General features: G+C 43.7%; 2 protein-coding genes and 36 non-coding genes across 38 annotated transcripts; 36 read left to right on the forward strand and 2 right to left on the reverse strand.

Annotated features, from left to right (window-relative positions):
* Positions 1-771: 771 nt before the first annotated feature.
* TRNAG-UCC (transfer RNA glycine (anticodon UCC)) lies at positions 772-843 on the forward strand. Its single transcript has one exon. It is a non-coding gene; the product is annotated as a tRNA-Gly (tRNA).
* A 72-nt stretch (positions 844-915) lies between these two features.
* TRNAG-UCC (transfer RNA glycine (anticodon UCC)) lies at positions 916-987 on the forward strand. The gene has a single exon. It is a non-coding gene; the product is annotated as a tRNA-Gly (tRNA).
* A 792-nt stretch (positions 988-1,779) lies between these two features.
* On the forward strand, positions 1,780-1,851 carry TRNAG-UCC (transfer RNA glycine (anticodon UCC)). The gene has a single exon. It is a non-coding gene; the product is annotated as a tRNA-Gly (tRNA).
* Positions 1,852-2,355: 504 nt separating this feature from the next.
* On the forward strand, positions 2,356-2,427 carry TRNAG-UCC (transfer RNA glycine (anticodon UCC)). The gene has a single exon. It is a non-coding gene; the product is annotated as a tRNA-Gly (tRNA).
* Positions 2,428-2,499: 72 nt separating this feature from the next.
* Positions 2,500-2,571, forward strand: TRNAG-UCC (transfer RNA glycine (anticodon UCC)). The gene has a single exon. It is a non-coding gene; the product is annotated as a tRNA-Gly (tRNA).
* A 72-nt stretch (positions 2,572-2,643) lies between these two features.
* TRNAG-UCC (transfer RNA glycine (anticodon UCC)) lies at positions 2,644-2,715 on the forward strand. Its single transcript has one exon. It is a non-coding gene; the product is annotated as a tRNA-Gly (tRNA).
* A 72-nt stretch (positions 2,716-2,787) lies between these two features.
* Positions 2,788-2,859, forward strand: TRNAG-UCC (transfer RNA glycine (anticodon UCC)). Its single transcript has one exon. It is a non-coding gene; the product is annotated as a tRNA-Gly (tRNA).
* Positions 2,860-2,931: 72 nt separating this feature from the next.
* TRNAG-UCC (transfer RNA glycine (anticodon UCC)) lies at positions 2,932-3,003 on the forward strand. Its single transcript has one exon. It is a non-coding gene; the product is annotated as a tRNA-Gly (tRNA).
* A 504-nt stretch (positions 3,004-3,507) lies between these two features.
* TRNAG-UCC (transfer RNA glycine (anticodon UCC)) lies at positions 3,508-3,579 on the forward strand. Its single transcript has one exon. It is a non-coding gene; the product is annotated as a tRNA-Gly (tRNA).
* Positions 3,580-4,083: 504 nt separating this feature from the next.
* On the forward strand, positions 4,084-4,155 carry TRNAG-UCC (transfer RNA glycine (anticodon UCC)). Its single transcript has one exon. It is a non-coding gene; the product is annotated as a tRNA-Gly (tRNA).
* A 72-nt stretch (positions 4,156-4,227) lies between these two features.
* Positions 4,228-4,299, forward strand: TRNAG-UCC (transfer RNA glycine (anticodon UCC)). The gene has a single exon. It is a non-coding gene; the product is annotated as a tRNA-Gly (tRNA).
* A 72-nt stretch (positions 4,300-4,371) lies between these two features.
* On the forward strand, positions 4,372-4,443 carry TRNAG-UCC (transfer RNA glycine (anticodon UCC)). The gene has a single exon. It is a non-coding gene; the product is annotated as a tRNA-Gly (tRNA).
* Positions 4,444-4,515: 72 nt separating this feature from the next.
* TRNAG-UCC (transfer RNA glycine (anticodon UCC)) lies at positions 4,516-4,587 on the forward strand. The gene has a single exon. It is a non-coding gene; the product is annotated as a tRNA-Gly (tRNA).
* A 72-nt stretch (positions 4,588-4,659) lies between these two features.
* Positions 4,660-4,731, forward strand: TRNAG-UCC (transfer RNA glycine (anticodon UCC)). Its single transcript has one exon. It is a non-coding gene; the product is annotated as a tRNA-Gly (tRNA).
* A 72-nt stretch (positions 4,732-4,803) lies between these two features.
* On the forward strand, positions 4,804-4,875 carry TRNAG-UCC (transfer RNA glycine (anticodon UCC)). The gene has a single exon. It is a non-coding gene; the product is annotated as a tRNA-Gly (tRNA).
* A 216-nt stretch (positions 4,876-5,091) lies between these two features.
* TRNAG-UCC (transfer RNA glycine (anticodon UCC)) lies at positions 5,092-5,163 on the forward strand. Its single transcript has one exon. It is a non-coding gene; the product is annotated as a tRNA-Gly (tRNA).
* A 72-nt stretch (positions 5,164-5,235) lies between these two features.
* Positions 5,236-5,307, forward strand: TRNAG-UCC (transfer RNA glycine (anticodon UCC)). The gene has a single exon. It is a non-coding gene; the product is annotated as a tRNA-Gly (tRNA).
* Positions 5,308-5,379: 72 nt separating this feature from the next.
* On the forward strand, positions 5,380-5,451 carry TRNAG-UCC (transfer RNA glycine (anticodon UCC)). The gene has a single exon. It is a non-coding gene; the product is annotated as a tRNA-Gly (tRNA).
* A 360-nt stretch (positions 5,452-5,811) lies between these two features.
* TRNAG-UCC (transfer RNA glycine (anticodon UCC)) lies at positions 5,812-5,883 on the forward strand. The gene has a single exon. It is a non-coding gene; the product is annotated as a tRNA-Gly (tRNA).
* Positions 5,884-6,529: 646 nt separating this feature from the next.
* TRNAG-UCC (transfer RNA glycine (anticodon UCC)) lies at positions 6,530-6,601 on the forward strand. Its single transcript has one exon. It is a non-coding gene; the product is annotated as a tRNA-Gly (tRNA).
* A 72-nt stretch (positions 6,602-6,673) lies between these two features.
* Positions 6,674-6,745, forward strand: TRNAG-UCC (transfer RNA glycine (anticodon UCC)). The gene has a single exon. It is a non-coding gene; the product is annotated as a tRNA-Gly (tRNA).
* A 72-nt stretch (positions 6,746-6,817) lies between these two features.
* Positions 6,818-6,889, forward strand: TRNAR-UCU (transfer RNA arginine (anticodon UCU)). Its single transcript has one exon. It is a non-coding gene; the product is annotated as a tRNA-Arg (tRNA).
* Positions 6,890-7,249: 360 nt separating this feature from the next.
* TRNAG-UCC (transfer RNA glycine (anticodon UCC)) lies at positions 7,250-7,321 on the forward strand. The gene has a single exon. It is a non-coding gene; the product is annotated as a tRNA-Gly (tRNA).
* Positions 7,322-7,824: 503 nt separating this feature from the next.
* TRNAG-UCC (transfer RNA glycine (anticodon UCC)) lies at positions 7,825-7,896 on the forward strand. The gene has a single exon. It is a non-coding gene; the product is annotated as a tRNA-Gly (tRNA).
* Positions 7,897-8,256: 360 nt separating this feature from the next.
* TRNAG-UCC (transfer RNA glycine (anticodon UCC)) lies at positions 8,257-8,328 on the forward strand. Its single transcript has one exon. It is a non-coding gene; the product is annotated as a tRNA-Gly (tRNA).
* A 72-nt stretch (positions 8,329-8,400) lies between these two features.
* TRNAG-UCC (transfer RNA glycine (anticodon UCC)) lies at positions 8,401-8,472 on the forward strand. The gene has a single exon. It is a non-coding gene; the product is annotated as a tRNA-Gly (tRNA).
* Positions 8,473-8,832: 360 nt separating this feature from the next.
* TRNAG-UCC (transfer RNA glycine (anticodon UCC)) lies at positions 8,833-8,904 on the forward strand. The gene has a single exon. It is a non-coding gene; the product is annotated as a tRNA-Gly (tRNA).
* Positions 8,905-8,976: 72 nt separating this feature from the next.
* Positions 8,977-9,048, forward strand: TRNAG-UCC (transfer RNA glycine (anticodon UCC)). The gene has a single exon. It is a non-coding gene; the product is annotated as a tRNA-Gly (tRNA).
* A 502-nt stretch (positions 9,049-9,550) lies between these two features.
* On the forward strand, positions 9,551-9,622 carry TRNAG-UCC (transfer RNA glycine (anticodon UCC)). Its single transcript has one exon. It is a non-coding gene; the product is annotated as a tRNA-Gly (tRNA).
* Positions 9,623-11,557: 1,935 nt separating this feature from the next.
* On the forward strand, positions 11,558-11,629 carry TRNAG-UCC (transfer RNA glycine (anticodon UCC)). Its single transcript has one exon. It is a non-coding gene; the product is annotated as a tRNA-Gly (tRNA).
* Positions 11,630-11,988: 359 nt separating this feature from the next.
* Positions 11,989-12,060, forward strand: TRNAG-UCC (transfer RNA glycine (anticodon UCC)). Its single transcript has one exon. It is a non-coding gene; the product is annotated as a tRNA-Gly (tRNA).
* Positions 12,061-13,565: 1,505 nt separating this feature from the next.
* TRNAG-UCC (transfer RNA glycine (anticodon UCC)) lies at positions 13,566-13,637 on the forward strand. Its single transcript has one exon. It is a non-coding gene; the product is annotated as a tRNA-Gly (tRNA).
* Positions 13,638-14,141: 504 nt separating this feature from the next.
* TRNAG-UCC (transfer RNA glycine (anticodon UCC)) lies at positions 14,142-14,213 on the forward strand. The gene has a single exon. It is a non-coding gene; the product is annotated as a tRNA-Gly (tRNA).
* A 72-nt stretch (positions 14,214-14,285) lies between these two features.
* Positions 14,286-14,357, forward strand: TRNAG-UCC (transfer RNA glycine (anticodon UCC)). Its single transcript has one exon. It is a non-coding gene; the product is annotated as a tRNA-Gly (tRNA).
* Positions 14,358-14,716: 359 nt separating this feature from the next.
* Positions 14,717-14,788, forward strand: TRNAG-UCC (transfer RNA glycine (anticodon UCC)). The gene has a single exon. It is a non-coding gene; the product is annotated as a tRNA-Gly (tRNA).
* Positions 14,789-15,148: 360 nt separating this feature from the next.
* On the forward strand, positions 15,149-15,220 carry TRNAG-UCC (transfer RNA glycine (anticodon UCC)). The gene has a single exon. It is a non-coding gene; the product is annotated as a tRNA-Gly (tRNA).
* A 4,197-nt stretch (positions 15,221-19,417) lies between these two features.
* Positions 19,418-20,710, reverse strand: LOC149967891 (uncharacterized protein F54H12.2-like). The gene has a single exon (XM_090167658.1). The coding sequence runs from the start codon at positions 20,708-20,710 to the stop codon at positions 19,418-19,420; it is 1,293 nt and encodes a 430-aa protein (XP_090023784.1).
* A 1,432-nt stretch (positions 20,711-22,142) lies between these two features.
* On the reverse strand, positions 22,143-23,234 carry LOC149967892 (uncharacterized). Its single transcript, XM_090167671.1, has one exon. The coding sequence runs from the start codon at positions 23,232-23,234 to the stop codon at positions 22,143-22,145; it is 1,092 nt and encodes a 363-aa protein (XP_090023797.1).
* Between the last annotated feature and the right edge of the window lie 30 nt (positions 23,235-23,264).

A 23,264-nucleotide genomic window follows, 5' to 3' on the forward strand; every position in this document is an offset into this window, starting at 1 on the left:
TATTCCAGTGTATCGCTATGAATCATTATATTTGTCACCATGCATCATATCGCGATGGTGGTATAGTGGTGAGCATAGCTGCCTTCCAAGCAGTTGACCCGGGTTCAATTACCGTCCATCGCACGGGACTGTATCTTTATATGTTATTCCAGTGTATCGCTATGAATCATTATATTTGTCACCATGCATCATATCGCGATGGTGGTATAGTGGTGAGCACAGCTGCCTTCCAAGCAGTTGACCCGGGTTCGATTACCGGCCATCGCACGGGACTGTATCTTTATATGTTATTCCAGTGTATCGCTATGAATCATTATATTTGTCACCATGCATCATATCGCGATGGTGGTATAGTGGTGAGCATAGCTGCCTTCCAAGCAGTTGACCCGGGGTCGATTACCGGCCATCGCACGAGACTGTATCTTTATATGTTATTCCAGTGTATCGCTATGAATCATTATATTTGTCACCATGCATCATATAGCGATGGTGGTATAGTGGTGAGCATAGCTGCCTTCCAAGCAGTTGACCCGGTTTCGATTCCCGGCCATCGCACGAGACTGTATCTTTATATGTTATTCCAGTGTATCGCTATGAATTATAATATTTGTCACTATACATCATGACGCGATGGTGGTATAGATTTGAGCATAGCTGCCTTCCAAGCAGTTGACCCGGGTTCGATTCCCGGCCATCGCACGAGACTGTATCTTTATATGTTATTCCAGTTTATCGCTATGAATTATAATATTTGTCACTATACATCATATCGCGATGGTGGTATAGTGGTGAGCATAGCTGCCTTCCAAGCAGTGGACCCGGGTTCGATTCCCGGCCATCGCACGAGACTTTATCTTCATATGTTATTCCAGTGTATCGCTATGAATTATAATATTGGTCACTATACATTATATCGCGATGGTGGTATAGTGGTGAGCATAGCTGCCTTCCAAGCAGTTGACCCGGGTTCGATTCCCGGCCATCGCACGAGACTGTATCTTTATATGTTATTCCAGTGTATCGCTATGAATTATAATATTGGTCACTATACATCATATTGCGATGGTGGTATAGTGGTAAGCATAGCTGCCTTCCAAGCAGTTGACCCGGGTTCGATTACCGGCCATCGCACGGGACTGAATCTTTATATGTTATTCCAGTGTATCGCTATGAATCACAATATTTGTCACCGTACAACATATCGCGATGGTGGAATAGTGGTGAGCATAGATGCCTTCCAAGCAGTTGACCCGGGTTCGATTCCCGGCCATCGCACGAGACTTTATCTTTATATGTAATTCCAGTGTATCGCTATGAATTATAATATTTGTCACTATACATTATATCGCGATGGTTGTATAGTGGTGAGCATAGCTGCCTTCCAAGCAGTTGACCCGGGTTCGATTCCAGGCCATCGCACGAGACTGTATCTTTATATGTTATTCCAGTGTATCGCTATGAATTATAATATTTGTCACTTTACATCATATCGCGATGGTTGTATAGTGGTGAGCATAGCTGCCTTCCAAGCAGATGACCCGGGTTCGATTCCCGGCCATCGCACGAGACTGTATCTTTATATGTTATTCCAGTGTATCGCTATGAATTATAATATTTGTCACTTTACATCATATCGCGATGGTGGTATAGTGGTGAGCATAGCTGCCTTCCAAGCAGTTGACCCGGGTTCGATTACCGGCCATCGCACGGGACTGTATCTTTATATGTTATTCCAGTGTATCGCTATGAATTATAATATTTGTCACTATAGATCATATCGCGATGGTGGTATAGTGGTGAGCATAGCTGCCTTCCAAGCAGTTGACCCGGGTTCGATTCCCGGCCATCGCACGAGACTGTATCTTTATATGTTATTCCAGTGTATCGCTATGAATTATAATATTGGTCACTATACATCATATTGCGATGGTGGTATAGTGGTAAGCATAGCTGCCTTCCAAGCAGTTGACCCGGGTTCGATTACCGGCCATCGCACGGGACTGAATCTTTATATGTTATTCCAGTGTATCGCTATGAATCACAATATTTGTCACTTTACATCATATCGCGATGCTGGTATAGTGGTGAGCATAGCTGCCTTCCAAGCAGTTGACCCGGGTTCGATTTCCGGCCATCGCACGAGACTGTATCTTTATATGTTATTCCAGTGTATCGCTATGAATTATAATATTTGTCACTATACATCATATCGCGATGGTGGTATAGTGGTAAGCATAGCTGCCTTCCAAGCAGTTGACCCAAGTTCGATTCCCGGCCATCGCACGAGACTTTATCTTTATATGTTATTCCAGTGTATCGCTATAAATTATAATATTTGTCACTATATATCATATCGCGATGGTGGTATAGTGGTGAGCATAGCTGCCTTCCAAGCAGTTGACCCGGGTTCGATTCCCGGCCATCGCACGGGACTGTATCTTTATATGTTATTCCAGTGTATCGCTATGAATTATAATATTTGTCACTATAGATCATATCGCGATGGTGGTATAGTGGTGAGCATAGCTGCCTTCCAAGCAGTTGACCCGGGTTCGATTCCCGGCCATCGCACGAGACTGTATCTTTATATGTTATTCCAGTGTATCGCTATGAATTATAATATTTGTCACCATACAACATATCGCGATGGTGGTATAGTGGTGAGCATAGCTGCCTTCCAAGCAGTTGACCCGGGTTCGATTCCCGGCCATCGCACGAGACTTTATCTCTATATGTTATTCCAGTGTATCGCTATGAATTATAATATTTGTCACTATACATCATATCGCGATGGTGGTATAGTGGTGAGCATAGCTGCCTTCCAAGCAGTTGACCCGGGTTCGATTCCCGGCCATCGCACGGGACTGTATCTTTATATGTTATTCCAGTGTATCGCTATGAATTATAATATTTGTCACTATAGATCATATCGCGATGGTGGTATAGTGGTGAGCATAGCTGCCTTCCAAGCAGTTGACCCGGGTTCGATTCCCGGCCATCGCACGAGATTGTATCTTTATATGTTATTCCAGTGTATCGCTATGAATTATAATATTTGTCACTATACATCATATCGCGATGGTGGTATAGTGGTGAGCATAGCTGCCTTCCAAGCAGTTGACCCGGGTTCGATTCCAGGCCATCGCACGAGACTGTATCTTTATATGTTATTCCAGTGTATCGCTATGAATTATAATATTTGTCACTTTACATCATATCGCGATGGTTGTATAGTGGTGAGCATAGCTGCCTTCCAAGCAGATGACCCGGGTTCGATTCCCGGCCATCGCACGAGACTGTATCTTTATATGTTATTCCAGTGTATCGCTATGAATTATAATATTTGTCACTTTACATCATATCGCGATGGTGGTATAGTGGTGAGCATAGCTGCCTTCCAAGCAGTTGACCCGGGTTCGATTACCGGCCATCGCACGGGACTGTATCTTTATATGTTATTCCAGTGTATCGCTATGAATTATAATATTTGTCACTATAGATCATATCGCGATGGTGGTATAGTGGTGAGCATAGCTGCCTTCCAAGCAGTTGACCCGGGTTCGATTCCCGGCCATCGCACGAGACTGTATCTTTATATGTTATTCCAGTGTATCGCTATGAATTATAATATTGGTCACTATACATCATATTGCGATGGTGGTATAGTGGTAAGCATAGCTGCCTTCCAAGCAGTTGACCCGGGTTCGATTACCGGCCATCGCACGGGACTGAATCTTTATATGTTATTCCAGTGTATCGCTATGAATCACAATATTTGTCACTTTACATCATATCGCGATGCTGGTATAGTGGTGAGCATAGCTGCCTTCCAAGCAGTTGACCCGGGTTCGATTTCCGGCCATCGCACGAGACTGTATCTTTATATGTTATTCCAGTGTATCGCTATGAATTATAATATTTGTCACTATACATCATATCGCGATGGTGGTATAGTGGTAAGCATAGCTGCCTTCCAAGCAGTTGACCCAAGTTCGATTCCCGGCCATCGCACGAGACTTTATCTTTATATGTTATTCCAGTGTATCGCTATAAATTATAATATTTGTCACTATATATCATATCGCGATGGTGGTATAGTGGTGAGCATAGCTGCCTTCCAAGCAGTTGACCCGGGTTCGATTCCCGGCCATCGCACGGGACTGTATCTTTATATGTTATTCCAGTGTATCGCTATGAATTATAATATTTGTCACTATAGATCATATCGCGATGGTGGTATAGTGGTGAGCATAGCTGCCTTCCAAGCAGTTGACCCGGGTTCGATTCCCGGCCATCGCACGAGACTGTATCTTTATATGTTATTCCAGTGTATCGCTATGAATTATAATATTTGTCACCATACAACATATCGCGATGGTGGTATAGTGGTGAGCATAGCTGCCTTCCAAGCAGTTGACCCGGGTTCGATTCCCGGCCATCGCACGAGACTTTATCTCTATATGTTATTCCAGTGTATCGCTATGAATTATAATATTTGTCACTATACATCATATCGCGATGGTGGTATAGTGGTGAGCATAGCTGCCTTCCAAGCAGTTGACCCGGGTTCGATTCCCGGCCATCGCACGGGACTGTATCTTTATATGTTATTCCAGTGTATCGCTATGAATTATAATATTTGTCACTATAGATCATATCGCGATGGTGGTATAGTGGTGAGCATAGCTGCCTTCCAAGCAGTTGACCCGGGTTCGATTCCCGGCCATCGCACGAGATTGTATCTTTATATGTTATTCCAGTGTATCGCTATGAATTATAATATTTGTCACTATACATCATATCGCGATGGTGGTATAGTGGTGAGCATAGCTGCCTTCCAAGCAGTTGACCCGGGTTCGATTCCCGGCCATCGCACGGGACTGTATCTTTATATGTTATTCCAGTGTATCGCTATGAATCACAATATTTGTCACTTTACATCATATCGCGATGCTGGTATAGTGGTGAGCATAGCTGCCTTCCAAGCAGTTGACCGGAGTTCGATTCCCGGCCATCGCACGAGACTGTATCTTTATATGTTATTCCAGTGTATCGCTATAAATTATAATATTTGTCACTATATATCATATCGCGATGGTGGTATAGTGGTGAGCATAGCTGCCTTCCAAGCAGTTGACCCGGGTTCGATTCCCGGCCATCGCACGGGACTGTATCTTTATATGTTATTCCAGTGTATCGCTATGAATTATAATATTTGTCACTATAGATCATATCGCGATGGTGGTATAGTGGTGAGCATAGCTGCCTTCCAAGCAGTTGACCCGGGTTCGATTCCCGGCCATCGCACGAGACTTTATCTCTATATGTTATTCCAGTGTATCGCTATGAATTATAATATTTGTCACTATACATCATATCGCGATGGTGGTATAGTGGTGAGCATAGCTGCCTTCCAAGCAGTTGACCCGGGTTTGATTCCCGGCCATCGCACGAGACTGTATCTTTATATGTTATTCCAGTGTATCGCTATGAATTATAATATTGGTCACTATATATCATATTGCGATGGTGGTATAGTGGTAAGCATAGCTGCCTTCCAAGCAGTTGACCCGGTTTCGATTCCCGGCCATCGCACGGGACTGTATCTTTATATGTTATTCCAGTGTATCGCTATGAATTATAATATTTGTCACTTTACATCATATCGCGATGGTGGTATAGTGGTGAGCATAGCTGCCTTCCAAGCAGTTGACCCGGGTTCGATTTCCGGCCATCGCACGAGACTGTATCTATATATGTTATTCCAGTGTATCGCTATGAATTATAATATTTGTCACTTTACATCATATCGCGATGGTGGTATAGTGGTGAGCATAGCTGCCTTCCAAGCAGTTGACCCGGGTTCGATTCCCGGCCATCGCACGAGACTTTATCTTTATATGCTATTCCAGTGTATCGCTATGAATTATAATATTTGTCACTATACATCATATCGCGATGGTGGTATAGTGGTGAGCATAGCTGCCTTCCAAGCAGTTGACCCGGTTTCGATTCCCGGCCATCGCACGAGACTGTATGTTTATATGTTATTCCAGTGTATCGCTATGAATTATAATATTTGTCACTATACATCATAACGCGATGGTGGTATAGTGGTGAGCATAGCTGCCTTCCAAGCAGTTGACCCGAGTTCGATTCCCGGCCATCGCACGAGACTGTATCTTTATATGTTATTCCAGTGTATCGCTATGAATTATAATATTTGTCACTATACATCAATCGCGATGGTGGTATAGTGGTGAGCATAGCTGCCTTCCAAGCAGTTGACCCGGGTTTGATTCCAGGCCATCGCACGGGACTTTGGCTTTATGTGCTATTCCAGTGTATCATTATGAATCATAATATTGGTCACAATGCACCATATCGCGATGGTGGTATAGTGGTGTGCATAGCTGCCTTCCAAGCAGTTGACCCGGGTTCGATTTCCGGCCATCGCACGAGACTGTATCTTTATATGTTATTCCAGTGTATCGCTATGAATTATAATATTTGTCACATACAACATATCGCGATGGTGGTATAGTGGTGAGCATAGCTGCCTTCCAAGCAGTTGACCCGGGTTCGATTCCCGGCCATCGCACGAGACTTTATCTCTATATGTTATTCCAGTGTATCGCTATGAATTATAATATTTGTCACTATACATCATATCGCGATGGTGGTATAGTGGTGAGCATAGCTGCCTTCCAAGCAGTTGACCCGGGTTCGATTCCCGGCCATCGCACGAGACTGTATCTTTATATGTTATTCCAGTGTATCGCTATGAATTATAATATTGGTCACTATACATCATATTGCGATGGTGGTATAGTGGTAAGCATAGCTGCCTTCTAAGCAGTTGACCCGGGTTCGATTACCGGCCATCGCACGGGACTGAATCTTTATATGTTATTCCAGTGTATCGCTATGAATCACAATATTTGTCACTATACATCATATTGCGATGGTGGTATAGTGGTAAGCTTAGCTACCTTCCAAGAAGTTGACCCGGGTTCGATTACTGGCCATCGCACGGGACTGTATCTTTATATGTTATTCCAGTGTATCGCTATGAATTATAATATTTGTCACTTTACATCATATCGCGATGGTGGTATAGTGGTGAGCATAGCTGCCTTCCAAGCAGTTGACCCGGGTTCGATTTCCGGCCATCGCACGAGACTGTATCTATATATGTTATTCCAGTGTATCGCTATGAATTATAATATTTGTCACTTTACATCATATCGCGATGGTGGTATAGTGGTGAGCATAGCTGCCTTCCAAGCAGTTGACCCGGGTTCGATTCCCGGCCATCGCACGAGACTTTATCTTTATATGCTATTCCAGTGTATCGCTATGAATTATAATATTTGTCACTATACATCATATCGCGATGGTGGTATAGTGGTGAGCATAGCTGCCTTCCAAGCAGTTGACCCGGTTTCGATTCCCGGCCATCGCACGAGACTGTATCTTTATATGTTATTCCAGTGTATCGCTATGAATTATAATATTTGTCACTATACATCATATCGCGATGGTGGTATAGTGGTGAGCATAGCTGCCTTCCAAGCAGTTGACCCGGTTTCGATTCCCGGCCATCGCACGAGACTGTATCTTTATATGTTATTCCAGTGTATCGCTATGAATTATAATATTTGTCACTGTACATCATAACGCGATGGTGGTATAGTGGTGAGCATAGCTGCCTTCCAAGCAGTTGACCGGAGTTCGATTCCCGGCCATCGCACGAGACTGTATCTTTATATGTTATTCCAGTGTATCGCTATGAATTATAATATTTGTCACTATACATCAATCGCGATGGTGGTATAGTGGTGAGCATAGCTGCCTTCCAAGCAGTTGACCCGGGTTCGATTCCCGGCCATCGTACGAGACTTTATCTTTATATGTTATTCCAGTGTATCGCTATGAATTATAATATTTGTCACTATTGATCATATTACGATGGTGGTATAGTGGTAAGCATAGCTGCCTTTCAAGCCGTTGACCCGGGTCCGATTCCCGGCCATCGCCCGGGACTGTATCTTAATATGTTACTCCAGTGTATCGCTATGAAACATAATATTTGTCACTATTAATTATATTGCGATGGTGGTATAGTGGTAAGCATAGCTGACTTCCTAGAAGTTGACCCGGGTTCGATTCCCGGCCATCGTTCGAGACTGTATCTTTATATGTTATTCCAGTGTATCGCTATGAATTATAATATTTGTCCCCATACAACACATCGCGATGGTGGTATAGTGGTGAGCATAGCTGCCTTCCAAGCAGTTGACCCGGGTTCGATTCCCGGCCATCGCACGAGACTTTATCTCTATATGTTATTCCAGTGTATCGCTATGAATTATAATATTTGTCACTATACATCATATCGCGATGGTGGTATAGTGGTGAGCATAGCTGCCTTCCAAGCAGTTGACCCGGGTTCGATTCCCGGCCATCGCACGAGACTTTATCTCTATATGTTATTCCAGTGTATCGCTATGAATTATAATATTTGTCACTATACGTCATATCGCGATGGTGGTATAGTGGTGAGCATAGCTGCCTTCCAATCAGTTGACCCGGATTCGATTCCCGGCCATCGCACGAGACTGTTTCTTTATATGTTATTCCAGTGTATCGCTATGAATTATAATATTGGTCACTATACATCATATTGCGATGGTGGTATAGTGGTAAGCATAGCTGCCTTCCAAGCAGTTGACCCGGGTTCGATTCACGGCCATCGTACGAGACTTTATCTTTAAATGTTATTCCAGTGTATCGCTATAAATTATAATATTTGTCACTATATATCATATCGCGATGGTGGTATAGTGGTGAGCATAGCTGCCTTCCAAGCAGTTGACCCGGGTTCGATTCCCGGCCATCGCACGGGACTGTATTTTTATATGTTATTCCAGTGTATCGCTATGAATTATAATATTGGTCACTATAGATCATATCGCGATGGTGGTATAGTGGTGAGCATAGCTGCCTTCCAAGCAGTTGACCCGGGTTCGATTCCCGGCCATCGCACGAGACTGTATCTTTATATGTTATTCCAGTGTATCGCTATGAATTATAATATTTGTCACTATACATCATAACGCGATAGTGGTATAGTGGTGAGCATAGCTGCCTTCCAAGCAGTTGACCCGAGTTCGATTCCCGGCCATCGCACGAGACTGTATCTTTATATGTTATTCCAGTGTATCGCTATGAATTATAATATTTGTCACTATACATCATATCGCGATGGTGGTATAGTGGTGAGCATAGCTGCCTTCCAAGCAGTTGACCCGGGTTCGATTCCCGACCATCGCACGAGACATTGGCTTTATGTGTTATTAAAGTGTATCATTATGAATCATAATATTGATCACAATGCACCATATCGCTATGGTGGTATAGTGGTGTGCATAGCTGCCTTCCAAGCAGTTGACCCGGTTTCGATTCCCGGCCATCGCACGAGTTTATCTTAATATGTTATTCCAGTGTATCGCTATGAATTATAATATTTGTCACTATACATCATATCGCGATGGTGGTATAGTGGTGAGCATAGCTGCCTTCCAAGCAGTTGACCCGGGTTCGATTCCCGGCCATCGCACGAGACTTTATCTTTATATGCTATTCCAGTGTATCGCTATGAATTATAATATTTGTCACTATACATCATATCGCGATGGTGGTATAGTGGTGAGCATAGCTGCCTTCCAAGCAGTTGACTCGGTTTCGATTCCCGGCCATCGCACGAGACTGTATCTTTATATGTTATTTCAGTGTATCGCTATGAATTATAATATTTGTCACTATACATCATAACGCGAAAGTGGTATAGTGGTGAGCATAGCTGCCTTCCAAGCAGTTGACCCGGGTTCGATTCCCGACCATCGCACGAGACATTGGCTTTATGTGTTATTCCAGTGTATCATTATGAATCATAATATTGATCACAATGCACCATATCGCGATGGTGGTATAGTGGTGTGCATAGCTGCCTTCCAAGCAGTTGACCCGGTTTCGATTCCCGGCCATCGCACGAGTTTATCTTAATATGTTATTCCAGTGTATCGCTATGAATTATAATATTTGTCACTATTGATCATATTACGATGGTGGTATAGTGGTAAGCATAGCTGCCTTTCAAGCCGTTGACCCGGGTCCGATTCCCGGCCATCACCCGGGACTGTATCTTAATATGTTATTCCAGTGTATCATTATGAATCATAATATTGGTCACAATGCACCATATCGCGATGGTGGTATAGTGGTGTGCATAGCTGCCTTCCAAGCAGTTGACCCGGTTTCGATTCCCGGCCATCGCACGAGTTTATCTTAATATGTTATTCCAGTGTATCGCTATGAATTATAATATTTGTCACTATACATCAATCGCGATGGTGGTATAGTGGTGAGCATAGCTGCCTTTCAAGCCGTTGACCCGGGTTCGATTCCAGGCCATCGCACGGGACTTTGGCTTTATGTGTTATTCCAGTGTATCATTATGAATCATAATATTGGTCACAATGCACCATATCGCGATGGTGGTATAGTGGTGTGCATAGCTGCCTTCCAAGCAGTTGACCCGGGTTCGATTCCCGGCCATCGTACGAGACTTTATCTTTATATGTTATTCCAGTGTATCGCTATGAATTATAATATTTGTCACTATGCATCATATTGCGATGGTGGTATAGTAGTAAGCATAGCTGCCTTTCAAGCCGTTGACCCGGGTCCGATTCCCGGCCATCGCCCGGGACTGTATCTTAATATGTTATTCCAGTGTATCATTATGAATCATAATATTGGTCACAATGCACCATATCGCGATGATGGTATAGTGGTGTGCATAGCTGCCTTCCAAGCAGTTGACCCGGGTTCGATTCCCGGCCATCGCACGAGACATTGGCTCTATGTGTTATTCCAGTGTATCATTATGAATCATAATATTGATCACAATGCACCATATCGCGATGGTGATATAGTGGTGTGCATAGCTGCCTTCCAAGCAGTTGACCCGGGTTCGATTCCCGGCCATCGCACGAGTTTATCTTAATATGTTATTCCAGTGTATCGCTATGAATTATAATATTTGTCACTATACATCATAACGCGATAGTGGTATAGTGGTGAGCATAGCTGCCTTCCAAGCAGTTGACCCGAGTTCGATTCCCGGCCATCGCACGAGACTGTATCTTTATATGTTATTCCAGTGTATCGCTATGAATTATAATATTTGTCACTATACATCATATCGCGATGGTGGTATAGTGGTGAGCATAGCTGCCTTCCAAGCAGTTGACCCGGGTTCGATTCCCGACCATCGCACGAGACATTGGCTTTATGTGTTATTCCAGTGTATCATTATGAATCATAATATTGATCACAATGCACCATATCGCGATGGTGGTATAGTGGTGTGCATAGCTGCCTTCCAAGCAGTTGACCCGGTTTCGATTCCCGGCCATCGCACGAGTTTATCTTAATATGTTATTCCAGTGTATCGCTATGAATTATAATATTTGTCACTATTGATCATATTACGATGGTGGTATAGTGGTGAGCATAGCTGCCTTCCAAGCAGTTGACCCGGGTTCGATTCCCGGCCATCGCACGAGACTTTATCTTTATATGCTATTCCAGTGTATCGCTATGAATTATAATATTTGTCACTATACATCATATCGCGATGGTGGTATAGTGGTGAGCATAGCTGCCTTCCAAGCAGTTGACTCGGTTTCGATTCCCGGCCATCGCACGAGACTGTATCTTTATATGTTATTTCAGTGTATCGCTATGAATAATAATATTTGTCACTATACATCATAACGCGAAAGTGGTTTAGTGGTGAGCATAGCTGCCTTCCAAGCAGTTGACCCGAGTTCGATTCCCGGCCATCGCACGAGACTGTATCTTTATATGTTATTCCAGTGTATCGCTATTAATTATAATATTTGTCACTATACATCAATCGCGATGGTGGTATAGTGGTGAGCATAGCTGCCTTCCAAGCAGTTGACCCGGGTTCGATTCCCGGCCATCGCACGAGACATTGGCTTTATGTGTTATTCCAGTGTATCATTATGAATCATAATATTGGTCACAATGCACCATATCGCGATGGTGGTATAGTGGTGTGCATAGCTGCCTTCCAAGCAGTTGACCCGGGTTCGATTCCCGACCATCGCACGAGACATTGGCTTTATGTGTTATTCCAGTGTATCATTATGAAACATAATATTGATCACAATGCACCATATCGCGATGGTGGTATAGTGGTGTGCATAGCTGCCTTCCAAGCAGTTGACCCGGTTTCGATTCCCGGCCATCGCACGAGTTTATCTTAATATGTTATTCCAGTGTATCGCTATGAATTATAATATTTGTCACTATTGATCATATTACGATGGTGGTATAGTGGTAAGCATAGCTGCCTTTCAAGCCGTTGACCCGGGTCCGATTCCCGGCCATCGCCCGGGACTGTATCTTAATATGTTATTCCAGTGTATCATTATGAATCATAATATTGGTCACAATGCACCATATCGCGATGGTGGTATAGTGGTGTGCATAGCTGCCTTCCAAGCAGTTGACCCGGGTTCGATTCCCGACTATCGCACGAGACATTGGCTTTATGTGTTATTCCAGTGTATCATTATGAATCATAATATTGATCACAATGCACCATATCGCGATGGTGGTATAGTGGTGTGCATAGCTGCCTTCCAAGCAGTTGACCCGGTTTCGATTCCCGGCCATCGCACGAGTTTATCTTAATATGTTATTCCAGTGTATCGCTATGAATTATAATATTTGTCACTATACATCAATCGCGATGGTGGTATAGTGGTGAGCATAGCTGCCTTTCAAGCCGTTGACCCGGGTTCGATTCCAGGCCATCGCACGGGACTTTAGCTTTATGTGTTATTCCAGTGTATCATTATGAATCATAATATTGGTCACAATGCACCATATCGCGATGGTGGTATAGTGGTGTGCATAGCTGCCTTCCAAGCAGTTGACCCGGGTTCGATTCCCGGCCATCGTACGAGACTTTATCTTTATATGTTATTCCAGTGTATCGCTATGAATTATAATATTTGTCACTATACATCATATTGCGATGGTGGTATAGTGGTAAGCATAGCTGCCTTTCAAGCCGTTGACCCGGGTCCGATTCCCGGCCATCGCCCGGGACTGTATCTTAATATGTTATTCCAGTGTATCATTATGAATCATAATATTGGTCACAATGCACCATATCGCGATGATGGTATAGTGGTGTGCATAGCTGCCTTCCAAGCAGTTGACCCGGGTTCGATTCTAGGCCATCGCACGAGACATTGGCTATATGTGTTATTCCAGTGTATCATTATGAATCATAATATTGATCACAATGCACCATATCGCGATGGTGATATAGTGGTGTGCATAGCTGCCTTCCAAGCAGTTGACCCGGGTTCGATTCCCGGCCATCGCACGAGTTTATCTTAATAAGTTATTCCAGTGTATCGCTATGAATTATTATATTTGTCACCATACAACATATCGCGATGGTGGTATAGTGGTGAGCATAGCTGCCTTCCAAGCAGTTGACCCGGGTTCGATTCCCGGCCATCGCACGAGACTTTATCTTTATATGTTATTCCAGTGTATCGCTATGAATTATAATATTTGTCACTATACATCATATCGCGATGGTGGTATAGTGGTGAGCATAGCTGCCTTCCAAACAGTTGACCCGGGTTCGATTACCGGCCATCGCACGGGACTGAATCTTTATATGTTATTCCAGTGTATCGCTATGAATCACAATATTTGTCACTATACATCATATTGCGATGGTGGTATAGTGATAAGCTTAGCTACCTTTCAAGAAGTTGACCCGGGTTCGATTACTGGCCATCGCACGGGATTGTATCTTTATATGTTATTCCAGTGTATCGCTATGAATTATAATATTTGTCACTTTACATCATATCGCGATGGTGGTATAGTGGTGAGCATAGCTGCCTTCCAAGCAGTTGACCCGGGTTCGATTTCCGGCCATCGCACGAGACTGTATCTTTATATGTTATTCCAGTGTATCGCTATGAATTATAATATTTGTCACTATACATCGTATCGCGATGGTGGTATAGTGGTGAGCATAGCTGCCTTCCAAGCAGTTGACCCGGGTTCGATTCCCGGCCATCGCACGAGACTTTATCTTTATATGCTATTCCAGTGTATCGCTATGAATTATAATATTTGTCACTATACATCATATCACGATGGTGGTATAGTGGTGAGCATAGCTGCCTTCCAAGCAGTTGACCCGGGTTCGATTCCCGGCCATCGCACGAGACATTGGCTTTATGTGTTATTCCAGTGTATCATTATGAATCATAATATTGGTCACAATGCACCATATCGCGATGGTGGTATAGTGGTGTGCATAGCTGCCTTCCAAGCAGTTGACTCGGTTTCGATTCCCGGCCATCGCACGAGACTGTATCTTTATATGTTATCCCAGTGTATCGCTATGAATTATAATATTTGTCACTGTACATCATAACGCGATAGTGGTATAGTGGTGAGCATAGCTGCCTTCCAAGCAGTTGACCCGAGTTCGATTCCCGGCCATCGCACGAGACTGTATCTTTATATGTTATTCCAGTGTATCGCTATGAATTATAATATTTGTCACTTTACATCAATCGCGATGGTGGTATAGTGGTGAGCATAGCTGCCTTCCAAGCAGTTGACCCGGGTTCGATTCCCGGCCATTGCACGAGACATTGGCTTTATGTGTTATTCCAGTGTATCATTATGAATCATAATATTGGTCACAATGCACCATATCGCGATGGTGGTATAGTGGTGTGCATAGCTGCCTTCCAAGCAGTTGACCCGGGTTCGACTCCCGGCCATCGTACGAGACTTTATCTTTATATGTTATTCCAGTGTATCGCTATGAATTATAATATTTGTCACTATTGATCATATTACGATGGTGGTATAGTGGTAAGCATAGCTGCCTTTCAAGCCGTTGACCCGGGTCCGATTCCCGGCCATCGCCCGGGACTGTATCTTAATATGTTATTCCAGTGTATTATTATGAAACATAATATTGGTCACAATGCACCGTATCGCGATGGTGGTATAGTGGTGAGCATAGCTGCCTTCCAAGCAGTTGACCCGGGTTCGATTCCCGGCCATCGCACGAGACATTGGCTTTATGTGTTATTCCAGTGTATCATTATGAATCATAATATTGATCACAATGCAAGAGAAATAGGCCTGGCCATAGATAAGCAAGATTATAGAGCGATTTTATAGATAAGCAGAATTATAGATAAGGTCTCGCATTTTTTATAGATAAGCAAAATTATGGAGCGATTTTTATAGAGCCACCGAATTTATAGATCCAAAATTATGGAGCGATTTTCATAGACTCACCGAATTTATAGATCCAAAATTATGGAGCCCTCTAACTTCACCTCATTTTATGGATACCTCCACTTACCTATCTATATGGATACCTCCACTTACCTATCTTTTTTTACCTAAAATGTATTGGAAAAAAATAACGAGACGAATATTATACTAAATCATTTTTTATTACACTTTTCTGTACATGTTTTAATAAAATAGGTTGTAAAATATTATTAAGTAGGGAGATTCTTCTTTTAAAATGGAAATTATTTAATAAGGAATAGTTAGTTCGATCTTCTACATCGAGGAAAAATAAAGTTACGGGAACGAGATCAAATTTTACGCGATGTTGAGCATGAATGATTTTAAAAAGACGTTCCCGCAATAATAGTTTTTTGCAAATTTGCAATCGGGAAATAGTCTCCCGTGTTCCAGAAAGGCATCGTCTTCCGCACCCCAATCTCCGATCTCACCACCGCAGAAAAAACACTTCACGTAGTCCGTAAAGTTTGTGTAGAAAAAACCCGCGTTGGTGAGTTCCATGTGGCACGGCTTCTCTAGCGGGAAACTGGTGAAAGTCTTCAACCGCTCGTCCGCATACCTCATAGGGCCTAGTTGGGCATCGTAGGTCTCCTGTAGCTTCGCGAACTCGAGCTTGGCGTACTCGCACTCGGGGAACAAGGCGGTGTGGCAATGTAAGGGGTTAGATCCCAGCTCCCAATCCCGCACCAGACCGTCGCACCAGAAGCAGATAGTGATATCCTTATGTCCTACGAAGAAGAAGCCCGCCTGAGCCAGTTCGAGAGTGTCCATATATTCCACCGGGAACTTTTTAAAACTAGCGACTCGTTTCGCCAGGGTATTCATTTTTTTTAGAGGAAGTTAAAAATTTAGTCTGACACCTTCGTAAACTAGCGATCGAATGATTCCTACCGAACTAAAATCCAGGGAGAAATCTCTAACTAGGGGGGGGGGGAGAGACCCCGAATGAAGGAATTTCTCAAACCGTGAGAAAGTTGGGGAAAAGAGAGATTCACACGGCCTCCAAAACCTATTATCCAATTGTGCAAAAATGTTTGGTTTCCAGTCGTTTCCGTTTTTCACCCTCTAAAATGTCAACCACCTCTTTTAAAAAACAGTATACTATGGCTTTCTCGGCAGTCGAAGAATAAGGTGGCTGGTTAGTTTCTACAATATCCTCGTCAGCTATAAAATGAGCTACGTTTCCACATTCTTCCCCTAATAGAAATTTACAATGGGGGAAATATTTCCTATGCTCACCGAAAGGACTATCGCCTTTTTCCCAAGCCATAAGTTCACCCTCACACGCGAAGCATTTAACGGAATCTTTATAATTTAAATAATAAAACCCAGCCCGAGCTAAGGCTCTACCATCTACGATATTAACAGGGAATCCATTGTTAAACGAACGAATTCTCTCAAGCTCATGGCGCATAGGATTTAGCTCCGTCTCATCCGTCTGCTCTTTATCGTCTATCGGCAGTGTTAGGACGGGGACATTCCCCGTATTCTCGTCATTTACGAATTTACATAAGCGATTCTGCTCGATATGTTTCAGCAACGGGACGTCATTAGTCATCCACCCCTTGACGACCCTCTCGCAAGAGAAGCACATGACGTTATCAGTGTGCCCGGTGTAGAAAAAACCAGCTTTCGCTAGCTCCCTCGCGTTTAGAAACTTACATGGAAACCCTCTGAAACTAGCGATTCTATTTTTCTCAAAATGCATCTTTTTTAACGGAAGCCGAGTAAAAATGGTGTCTATCACCTTCGTCCGCGACCGATCGAATGATCCTTAGAACCGAGGCGGGAGGGTAAATCCCTCTTTCCATCTCTCGCTGAGGGGTGAACGCCCCCCCCCTAAAAATAGTCTATTATCACGCGGCCCCTCTCGAATTCCTCGGGAGAAATCTATTATTCCCCGGGCATGTCTAGACCTCGTCCTTCATCTAAGACTTCGACTATTTCGTTTAAAGAATCGTATATTAATCGTGATTCGGGGTAAGTCGAATAATTCAACTGGTTGTCCTTTTCTACGATATCCTCAGCGGCTATTAAATGCTTTACATTTCCACTTCTTGCCCTCGAAATAAGAAATTTACAATGAGGAAAATTTTCCCAATGTTCCTCGAACGGACTATCTTCCTTATTCCAGTTCATTAGTTCCCCAGAACAGGAAAAGCATTTTACGCAATCTTTGAAATTCGTATAAAAAAACAGCTTTGGATAAATGCCTGGCTTCCCTTAAAGGATCAATCGGCAAACCTTCCTTATTAATAATATTATTCTTAATATAATTATTATTAAATCCCCTAGTAAAGGAACGAATTCGCGCGATCTCGTATCGCATCGGCTTTGACCCTTCAAGCTCCATCGACAGGGCTGGGACATCCCCCGAAAAATCATTTCTTATGAACGGACAAAAGTTACACTCTTTTTCGTGTCTTAGTAACGGGACGTCGTCGGCCGTCCAGTCCTTGACGACACGCTGACAGGAGAAACACATAACGCTGTCCCGGTGACCGACGTAGAAAAAACCCGCTTTCGCTAGCTCCCTCACGTTTAAAAACTTACAGGGAAAACCCTTGAAACTAGCGATTCTGTTTTTCTCAAAATTCATCTTAAGAAAAAAAGCGTCTACCTCTTACTTCTCCGACTTCCGGAATGATCCAGGGAATGATCCGGTACTAGACGACTAAAAAACCTCGACTTTCTCTTTCCCCCCATCCCCCCTTACGAGTTTAAGCGTGTATGTTGAAAAATAAAACATAAATTCGAACGAAACATTTATTAACGCAAAGGAAGATATTACAAAAAATGATAACACTGAATATAAGAAAAATGATACGAAATGAAAATACGCGCGCGAATTGAGAAAATTACGTAATGGTTTTTTAAAAACATAAGAGTTCGAAAAATAATTAATTGTTTTTTTATAAAGAAAAGTTTTAAAAGAATCCTTCGTCTTCCTCGAAGAGCGGCGAGGGAGCCGTCTGGTGATGGGTCTCCAACCACTTGGCAAAGCGGCAGGCCTTCTCCCGCGCACAGAGAAGCGTCGGGCTCCCTCGTCGATGAAACCGACACCGATAGTTCTGGTCGATGCTGATGTCCTTGGCCTTGGGGCTACCGATTTCCCCGAGTTCGATCACCTCTTGGGGGATGAGTTTCCTGAGGACGTGGCATTTCTCCTCTCCCTTGCAGTAAACGAATTCGGAGTCCTCGGTTAAGGCCTTGAGCCGATGTTGTATCTCGATGTAAGGGGTATCGCCGTGGTTCCACAGGTAACCGTTGATATGGGTAAAGACCCATTGATTTTGCCGGGCTACGTGGTGAGAAAGACCGCTACCGTGGTACGGAGGTTTAACGAATAAACTTTTAACTAGGGGAAACTCCCCGACGAACGCGACGGCAACTTCTTTAACGACCGGTTCGTATTTCGCGCCGAGTAAGAATTCAAAATCGACAACTACCAGCGGTCTTTCCATGATGTTTCTGTTGGCTGATACCCCTCTGACTCAAGGTAAGTTAAATCCGCTTCTTAAATAGGGTCTCCACGCGATTGTCATTACTCCATTGGTTCCTCGTGAACCTATCAGCGAAGGAGGTCAAACTCCGCCCCCTATAGCGATGTTCCAGATAGAGCACGCAGTATTGTCCGCAAACTTTGCTTCCCACGGCCTGTAGACGACGTCTATTGTAGAGAATTTTCGAGGAATTTTTTCTCAGGAACTTTTTTATCGTGGGGAGGGTCACCGGACGACCCGCCGAGTCAAAGTACCCGGCCCTCCTGAAAGCATCTAGGTAAATAGCTACCCAATGAGTCCCGGGCCCATCGTGAGGATCGAGGTTAACGACCAGGGAGGCGGGGAAGGAAGGGATATATTCGGGGAGTCTATCGGAAGCAAAGGCACCTTGATACCCGGGTAAATGCCCGAGAATCTCGTTTATTTCTAATGTGTTCATTTTAATAATCAATCACCACGTTGCGGTCTTTGTCTATCTGCATTAAACTATGGAATTCCCCGTAAATAACGACCGAAACCGATTCAGTGAGCGGGGTTTCGAATCCCAACTCGATACGTAACTGTCCCCGTCTTACGGGATTCCAATGAGAGTTGTCACTCGCGGAAAGATCAGGCGTGATATCAAAGGCATATAGAGTATACCCCCTCGGATATTCTGAGTGCGATATACTATTCCCATCATCTTTAAAATGTATATTCGTCCCCGTAAACAAGGTGTAATATTCACGGGCAAATTGATTCTGGGAAAACTTGGGCTGGAGAGGTTTGCTCGGAACCGCGTCCGAATCAACGTAGAGAGATAAGAAATTTAACCCGAATGGTTGAAAGTTATAAGGATTTTTATGAAAATCGCCCGCGCAAGCCGTATGCGAGACTAGGCCGATAATAACGCGTTGAGGGAGCGGTCCCAGCCACACATTGTCGAGACTCGTATTTGAAACGCCGGTGAGCAGTACGTGGCTTTTCACTTCGGTTCGGGTAAAGGGGTACTTCGCTGTGGCGCCTAAGAGAGCGTTTTCGTGAGCCAGAATGATTTGAGGACTTATCTTGCATTTCCGTATTTCCAAAGTAGCGTCCGTTATAGCGATCTTAAAATTCCCCACGTTTAAGGAGGGGTCTCCCATAAGGACAAAGGCCGTTTTACTCCTAGAAAGTCGAACTTTAATTTCCACCCCGCTTAGAAGGTATTTCGGAATGTTGAAAAGGTCGGCGTATATTGCCCCTACTAAGGAAATTTCCTTTGAATCCTTAATAGCTGCTTGACGAATCTTGCTCCCCGAGTTGGTAATTATATCGTCAAACTTTCCGGCAGCGTCTTTGGCGTAGAGACACGAAGTCAGGTGAGAAGTTTTAGCCTCGCCGGAATAGTTCAAGAGCGATTCTAAATAGGCTCGGTATGAATATCGACTTGCCGAGGGCGTGATTAAATTGTCGTTCAAGTAAATTTCAATTTGATCGAAGAGACTATGCATTAGGTTATTACAAGTTGATAATTTAACGTCGGGGTCTAAATTAGCCCCATTCTCCCGCGTTACTTTACATTTAACGTGAAGGAGACTCATCGCGAGATCAGTATACTCCGGGCTTTTAGGGATACAAAATTCAATCTGGGAATCATCTCGTAGCGTAGAGATCGGTCGATAGAAAGTTGGAGTCGCGCTTTCGACGCTAGTTTGCACGGGGGTGACCGAGAACAGGTCCAATTCCGATTTCAAGGCTTCAACTTTGTACATTTTGGTTCTTTTTAGTTGAGGGAAAAAATGTCACGAACGTGTTTCGTGGACTTCCGACGAGCTACTGTCCCGATTCTGCGTTTAACGGTCCTTTTTCTAGTTTTCCTCCTGCTCGTTGTTTTCTTCTTCTTGCTTCTCGTTTTAGTTCTCCTACGCTTTTTCCGCCCCGAACCGCTTTGTCCGGTTATCCCTTCTAGAGCTTCACCGAAACGTTTCCTCGCCGAAGATTTTATATTCTCACCCGCCACGGCGTCATTGAGAATTTTACTGCCGACCCCCAACGCTTGTTTTCCTATATACTTCGCCCCTCTAACTAAAAGAGGGGAGGCCCAGCGGAAGAGCCCCGAGAACAGACTACCGAGACCGTGCCCTTTCTGATAAGCCGCTCCTTGATAGAAATTAGACCCCCCAGTTTGCGCTTGATTAAGATAATAATTTCTATAGGGACAGGACCCCCGCGCGTCGAGGACATCCGGCTTAGGCATCTTGTTTCCGTAGATGTAGTTTAACCGTCAGAGACCCGAAGGCAAATGGCGCCGGTTTCCCCTGAGGGTTCATTATATGTACTTGGATCGTGTCGAAATAGCGTTTGGAGACTCGCACGTAATGAGGCACGTCATTAATTTTCCCGACGTTATCTCCGAACGAGCCTTCTACGGGGACAATCCTAACGAGAGGAACGAGAGTGTCACCCACCATTTGATCTTCGACGATATTAGTATAAACGTAAAGTTGAGGGGGGATTTGAAAGCCTATAAGGGCCGGCCTAGCGCCCCGTTAACCCCTTTCCAAAGATTGAATCCCGGGATCGAAGCCCAATGTCATGGCTAGACCAAAATGAAATTGCACTAGTACGTTATGACGAAAGGGGCTTATTCGAACTCGGCGAGTGATCTCGTTATATTGAAGAGACGTCTTCATATCTTTAATAATTTCGTTTATTATCTTAATTAAATGTTCGATGGAAGAATAGTATCCTATGGGTACCCTATAAACGTGGGAGGTCCCTCTGGGTCTTCTAGGCTGAGCCGCGCATTCGGCGATCTGAGCTTCACCCGTAAGAGTTTCTCCGTTTTTGGCGACATCGAAAATCTGCTCCGTTTTTTTCCCTTTCGGATTTTTTTTCCCCGGCGTGGTAATTTTAAGTGTTATTCCCAAAGTAGGTTGATCGGCTTGAGGCGGCTCTAGGTTTTTTTCGATGCTAGTCTCCGGTTCATTTTGCTTGACTTCGATTGGAGACGGGTTACATTCGACAGGAGGGATTTCGTCGACAACCATGAAAACGATAGTGTTTTGTCCCTCGAGGACGTTGAAGAACGCGCTAGTGTAATTTATCTCAGCTAGCCCGCACTCCCAAGACCCCGCCAATTCGACAGGTTTCGGTAACGCTGAGGTATAGGACGCCATCGTATTGTCGGCGTAAACCCGCATGCTAGCGTTTGAAGGTAATGTCAGATACATCTTTTTTCTTGACCCACGAGTTCGCGTTCGACGGATATCCTACGAAACTGACAAAGTATTCGACCTGATTTTTGCGTTTCCGAGACTTGAGAATTTTATCGATCTTGTATAGTCGAGGTTTAGCGACTAATTGCAGTTCTTCCTGATAGTAACGTCCCTTTATTCCCTCCCCCGTTAAATCTTCGATCGTGTAAAGGGGCGGGTCTAAATTTACGAGGCGGGTGATTTTAAAGACTTCCTTTGACCAGGTACCGGGATAGGCTTTATCAAAGACCCCCCTGTATTTGCTGATACGACAAAAGTCACCGACTTTAAGTTTAGGTTGACGTCGGCTTTTCACGGGGATTTCCTTGTAAATTGTTTTAAATACTTTCAGAATATTATCCGGTTTCACGTCTAGAGGTGACATTTTTATAGTGGAATGTTTAGTGGTATTGTAGCTATGAATTAAATCAGGGAGGACGTCCAAGTATCGATAGGTGTTATTAGCAGTGAAATATTTATACATTTTAGCCTTTAGCGTACGATTTAGTCGCTCGACCATACACGCTTTGATTGTATCGTTTTCGCTAGTAAAGAATTTAACTTTTTTACTTTTAAGGAAATCCTGATATTTTTTCCCCGTGAACTCCCCCCCTTTATCGGTTTGAACTTTAAGAGGCGTGAGATCCTCGAATATTTTCTCGGTCGCGGCGATTACGTCTTCGGCTTTCTTACTTTTTAAAGGGACTGCCCACGCGCGTCGCGAGAATGTATCGATACATACTAGTAGGTAATTAAAGCCGGAATTGTCTTCGGAAATGTCTCTCATGTCCGCCAAGTCCATTTGAAACTGGTCGCCAATATTAGTGACAAAAACCTTGTTCCTTTTAAATTTCCGATAGGCGGTCTTATGTAACGTGTACGATTCTTGCTTCGTTAACCATTTTTCTACCGTTTCCCGGGGAATACCTCTGTCTTTCACGGCCTGATAAAGTTTTTCCAATCCGTCGAAACTCGCGGGATGTTTTGGATCGTAATAAATTTTTTTCAAGACTGCCTCGGGGTTAGAAACTCTTCCCATATTGGTTGTTCCGTTTTCCTTTTTTTCGCG

The sequence above is a fragment of the Leiobunum rupestre genome, chromosome 1 (assembly GCF_980474605.1).
Source record: "Leiobunum rupestre chromosome 1, qqLeiRupe1.1.hap1, whole genome shotgun sequence".
In the NCBI taxonomy this organism is placed as follows: Eukaryota; Metazoa; Arthropoda; class Arachnida; order Opiliones; family Sclerosomatidae; genus Leiobunum; species Leiobunum rupestre.

What these genes read in the sequence shown, in the direction of transcription:
- LOC149967891 (XM_090167658.1), bottom strand. Translation starts at nt 20,710, where the DNA reads ATGTACAAAGTTGAAGCCTTGAAATCGGAATTGGACCTGTTCTCGGTC.
- LOC149967892 (XM_090167671.1), bottom strand. Translation starts at nt 23,234, where the DNA reads ATGGGAAGAGTTTCTAACCCCGAGGCAGTCTTGAAAAAAATTTATTAC.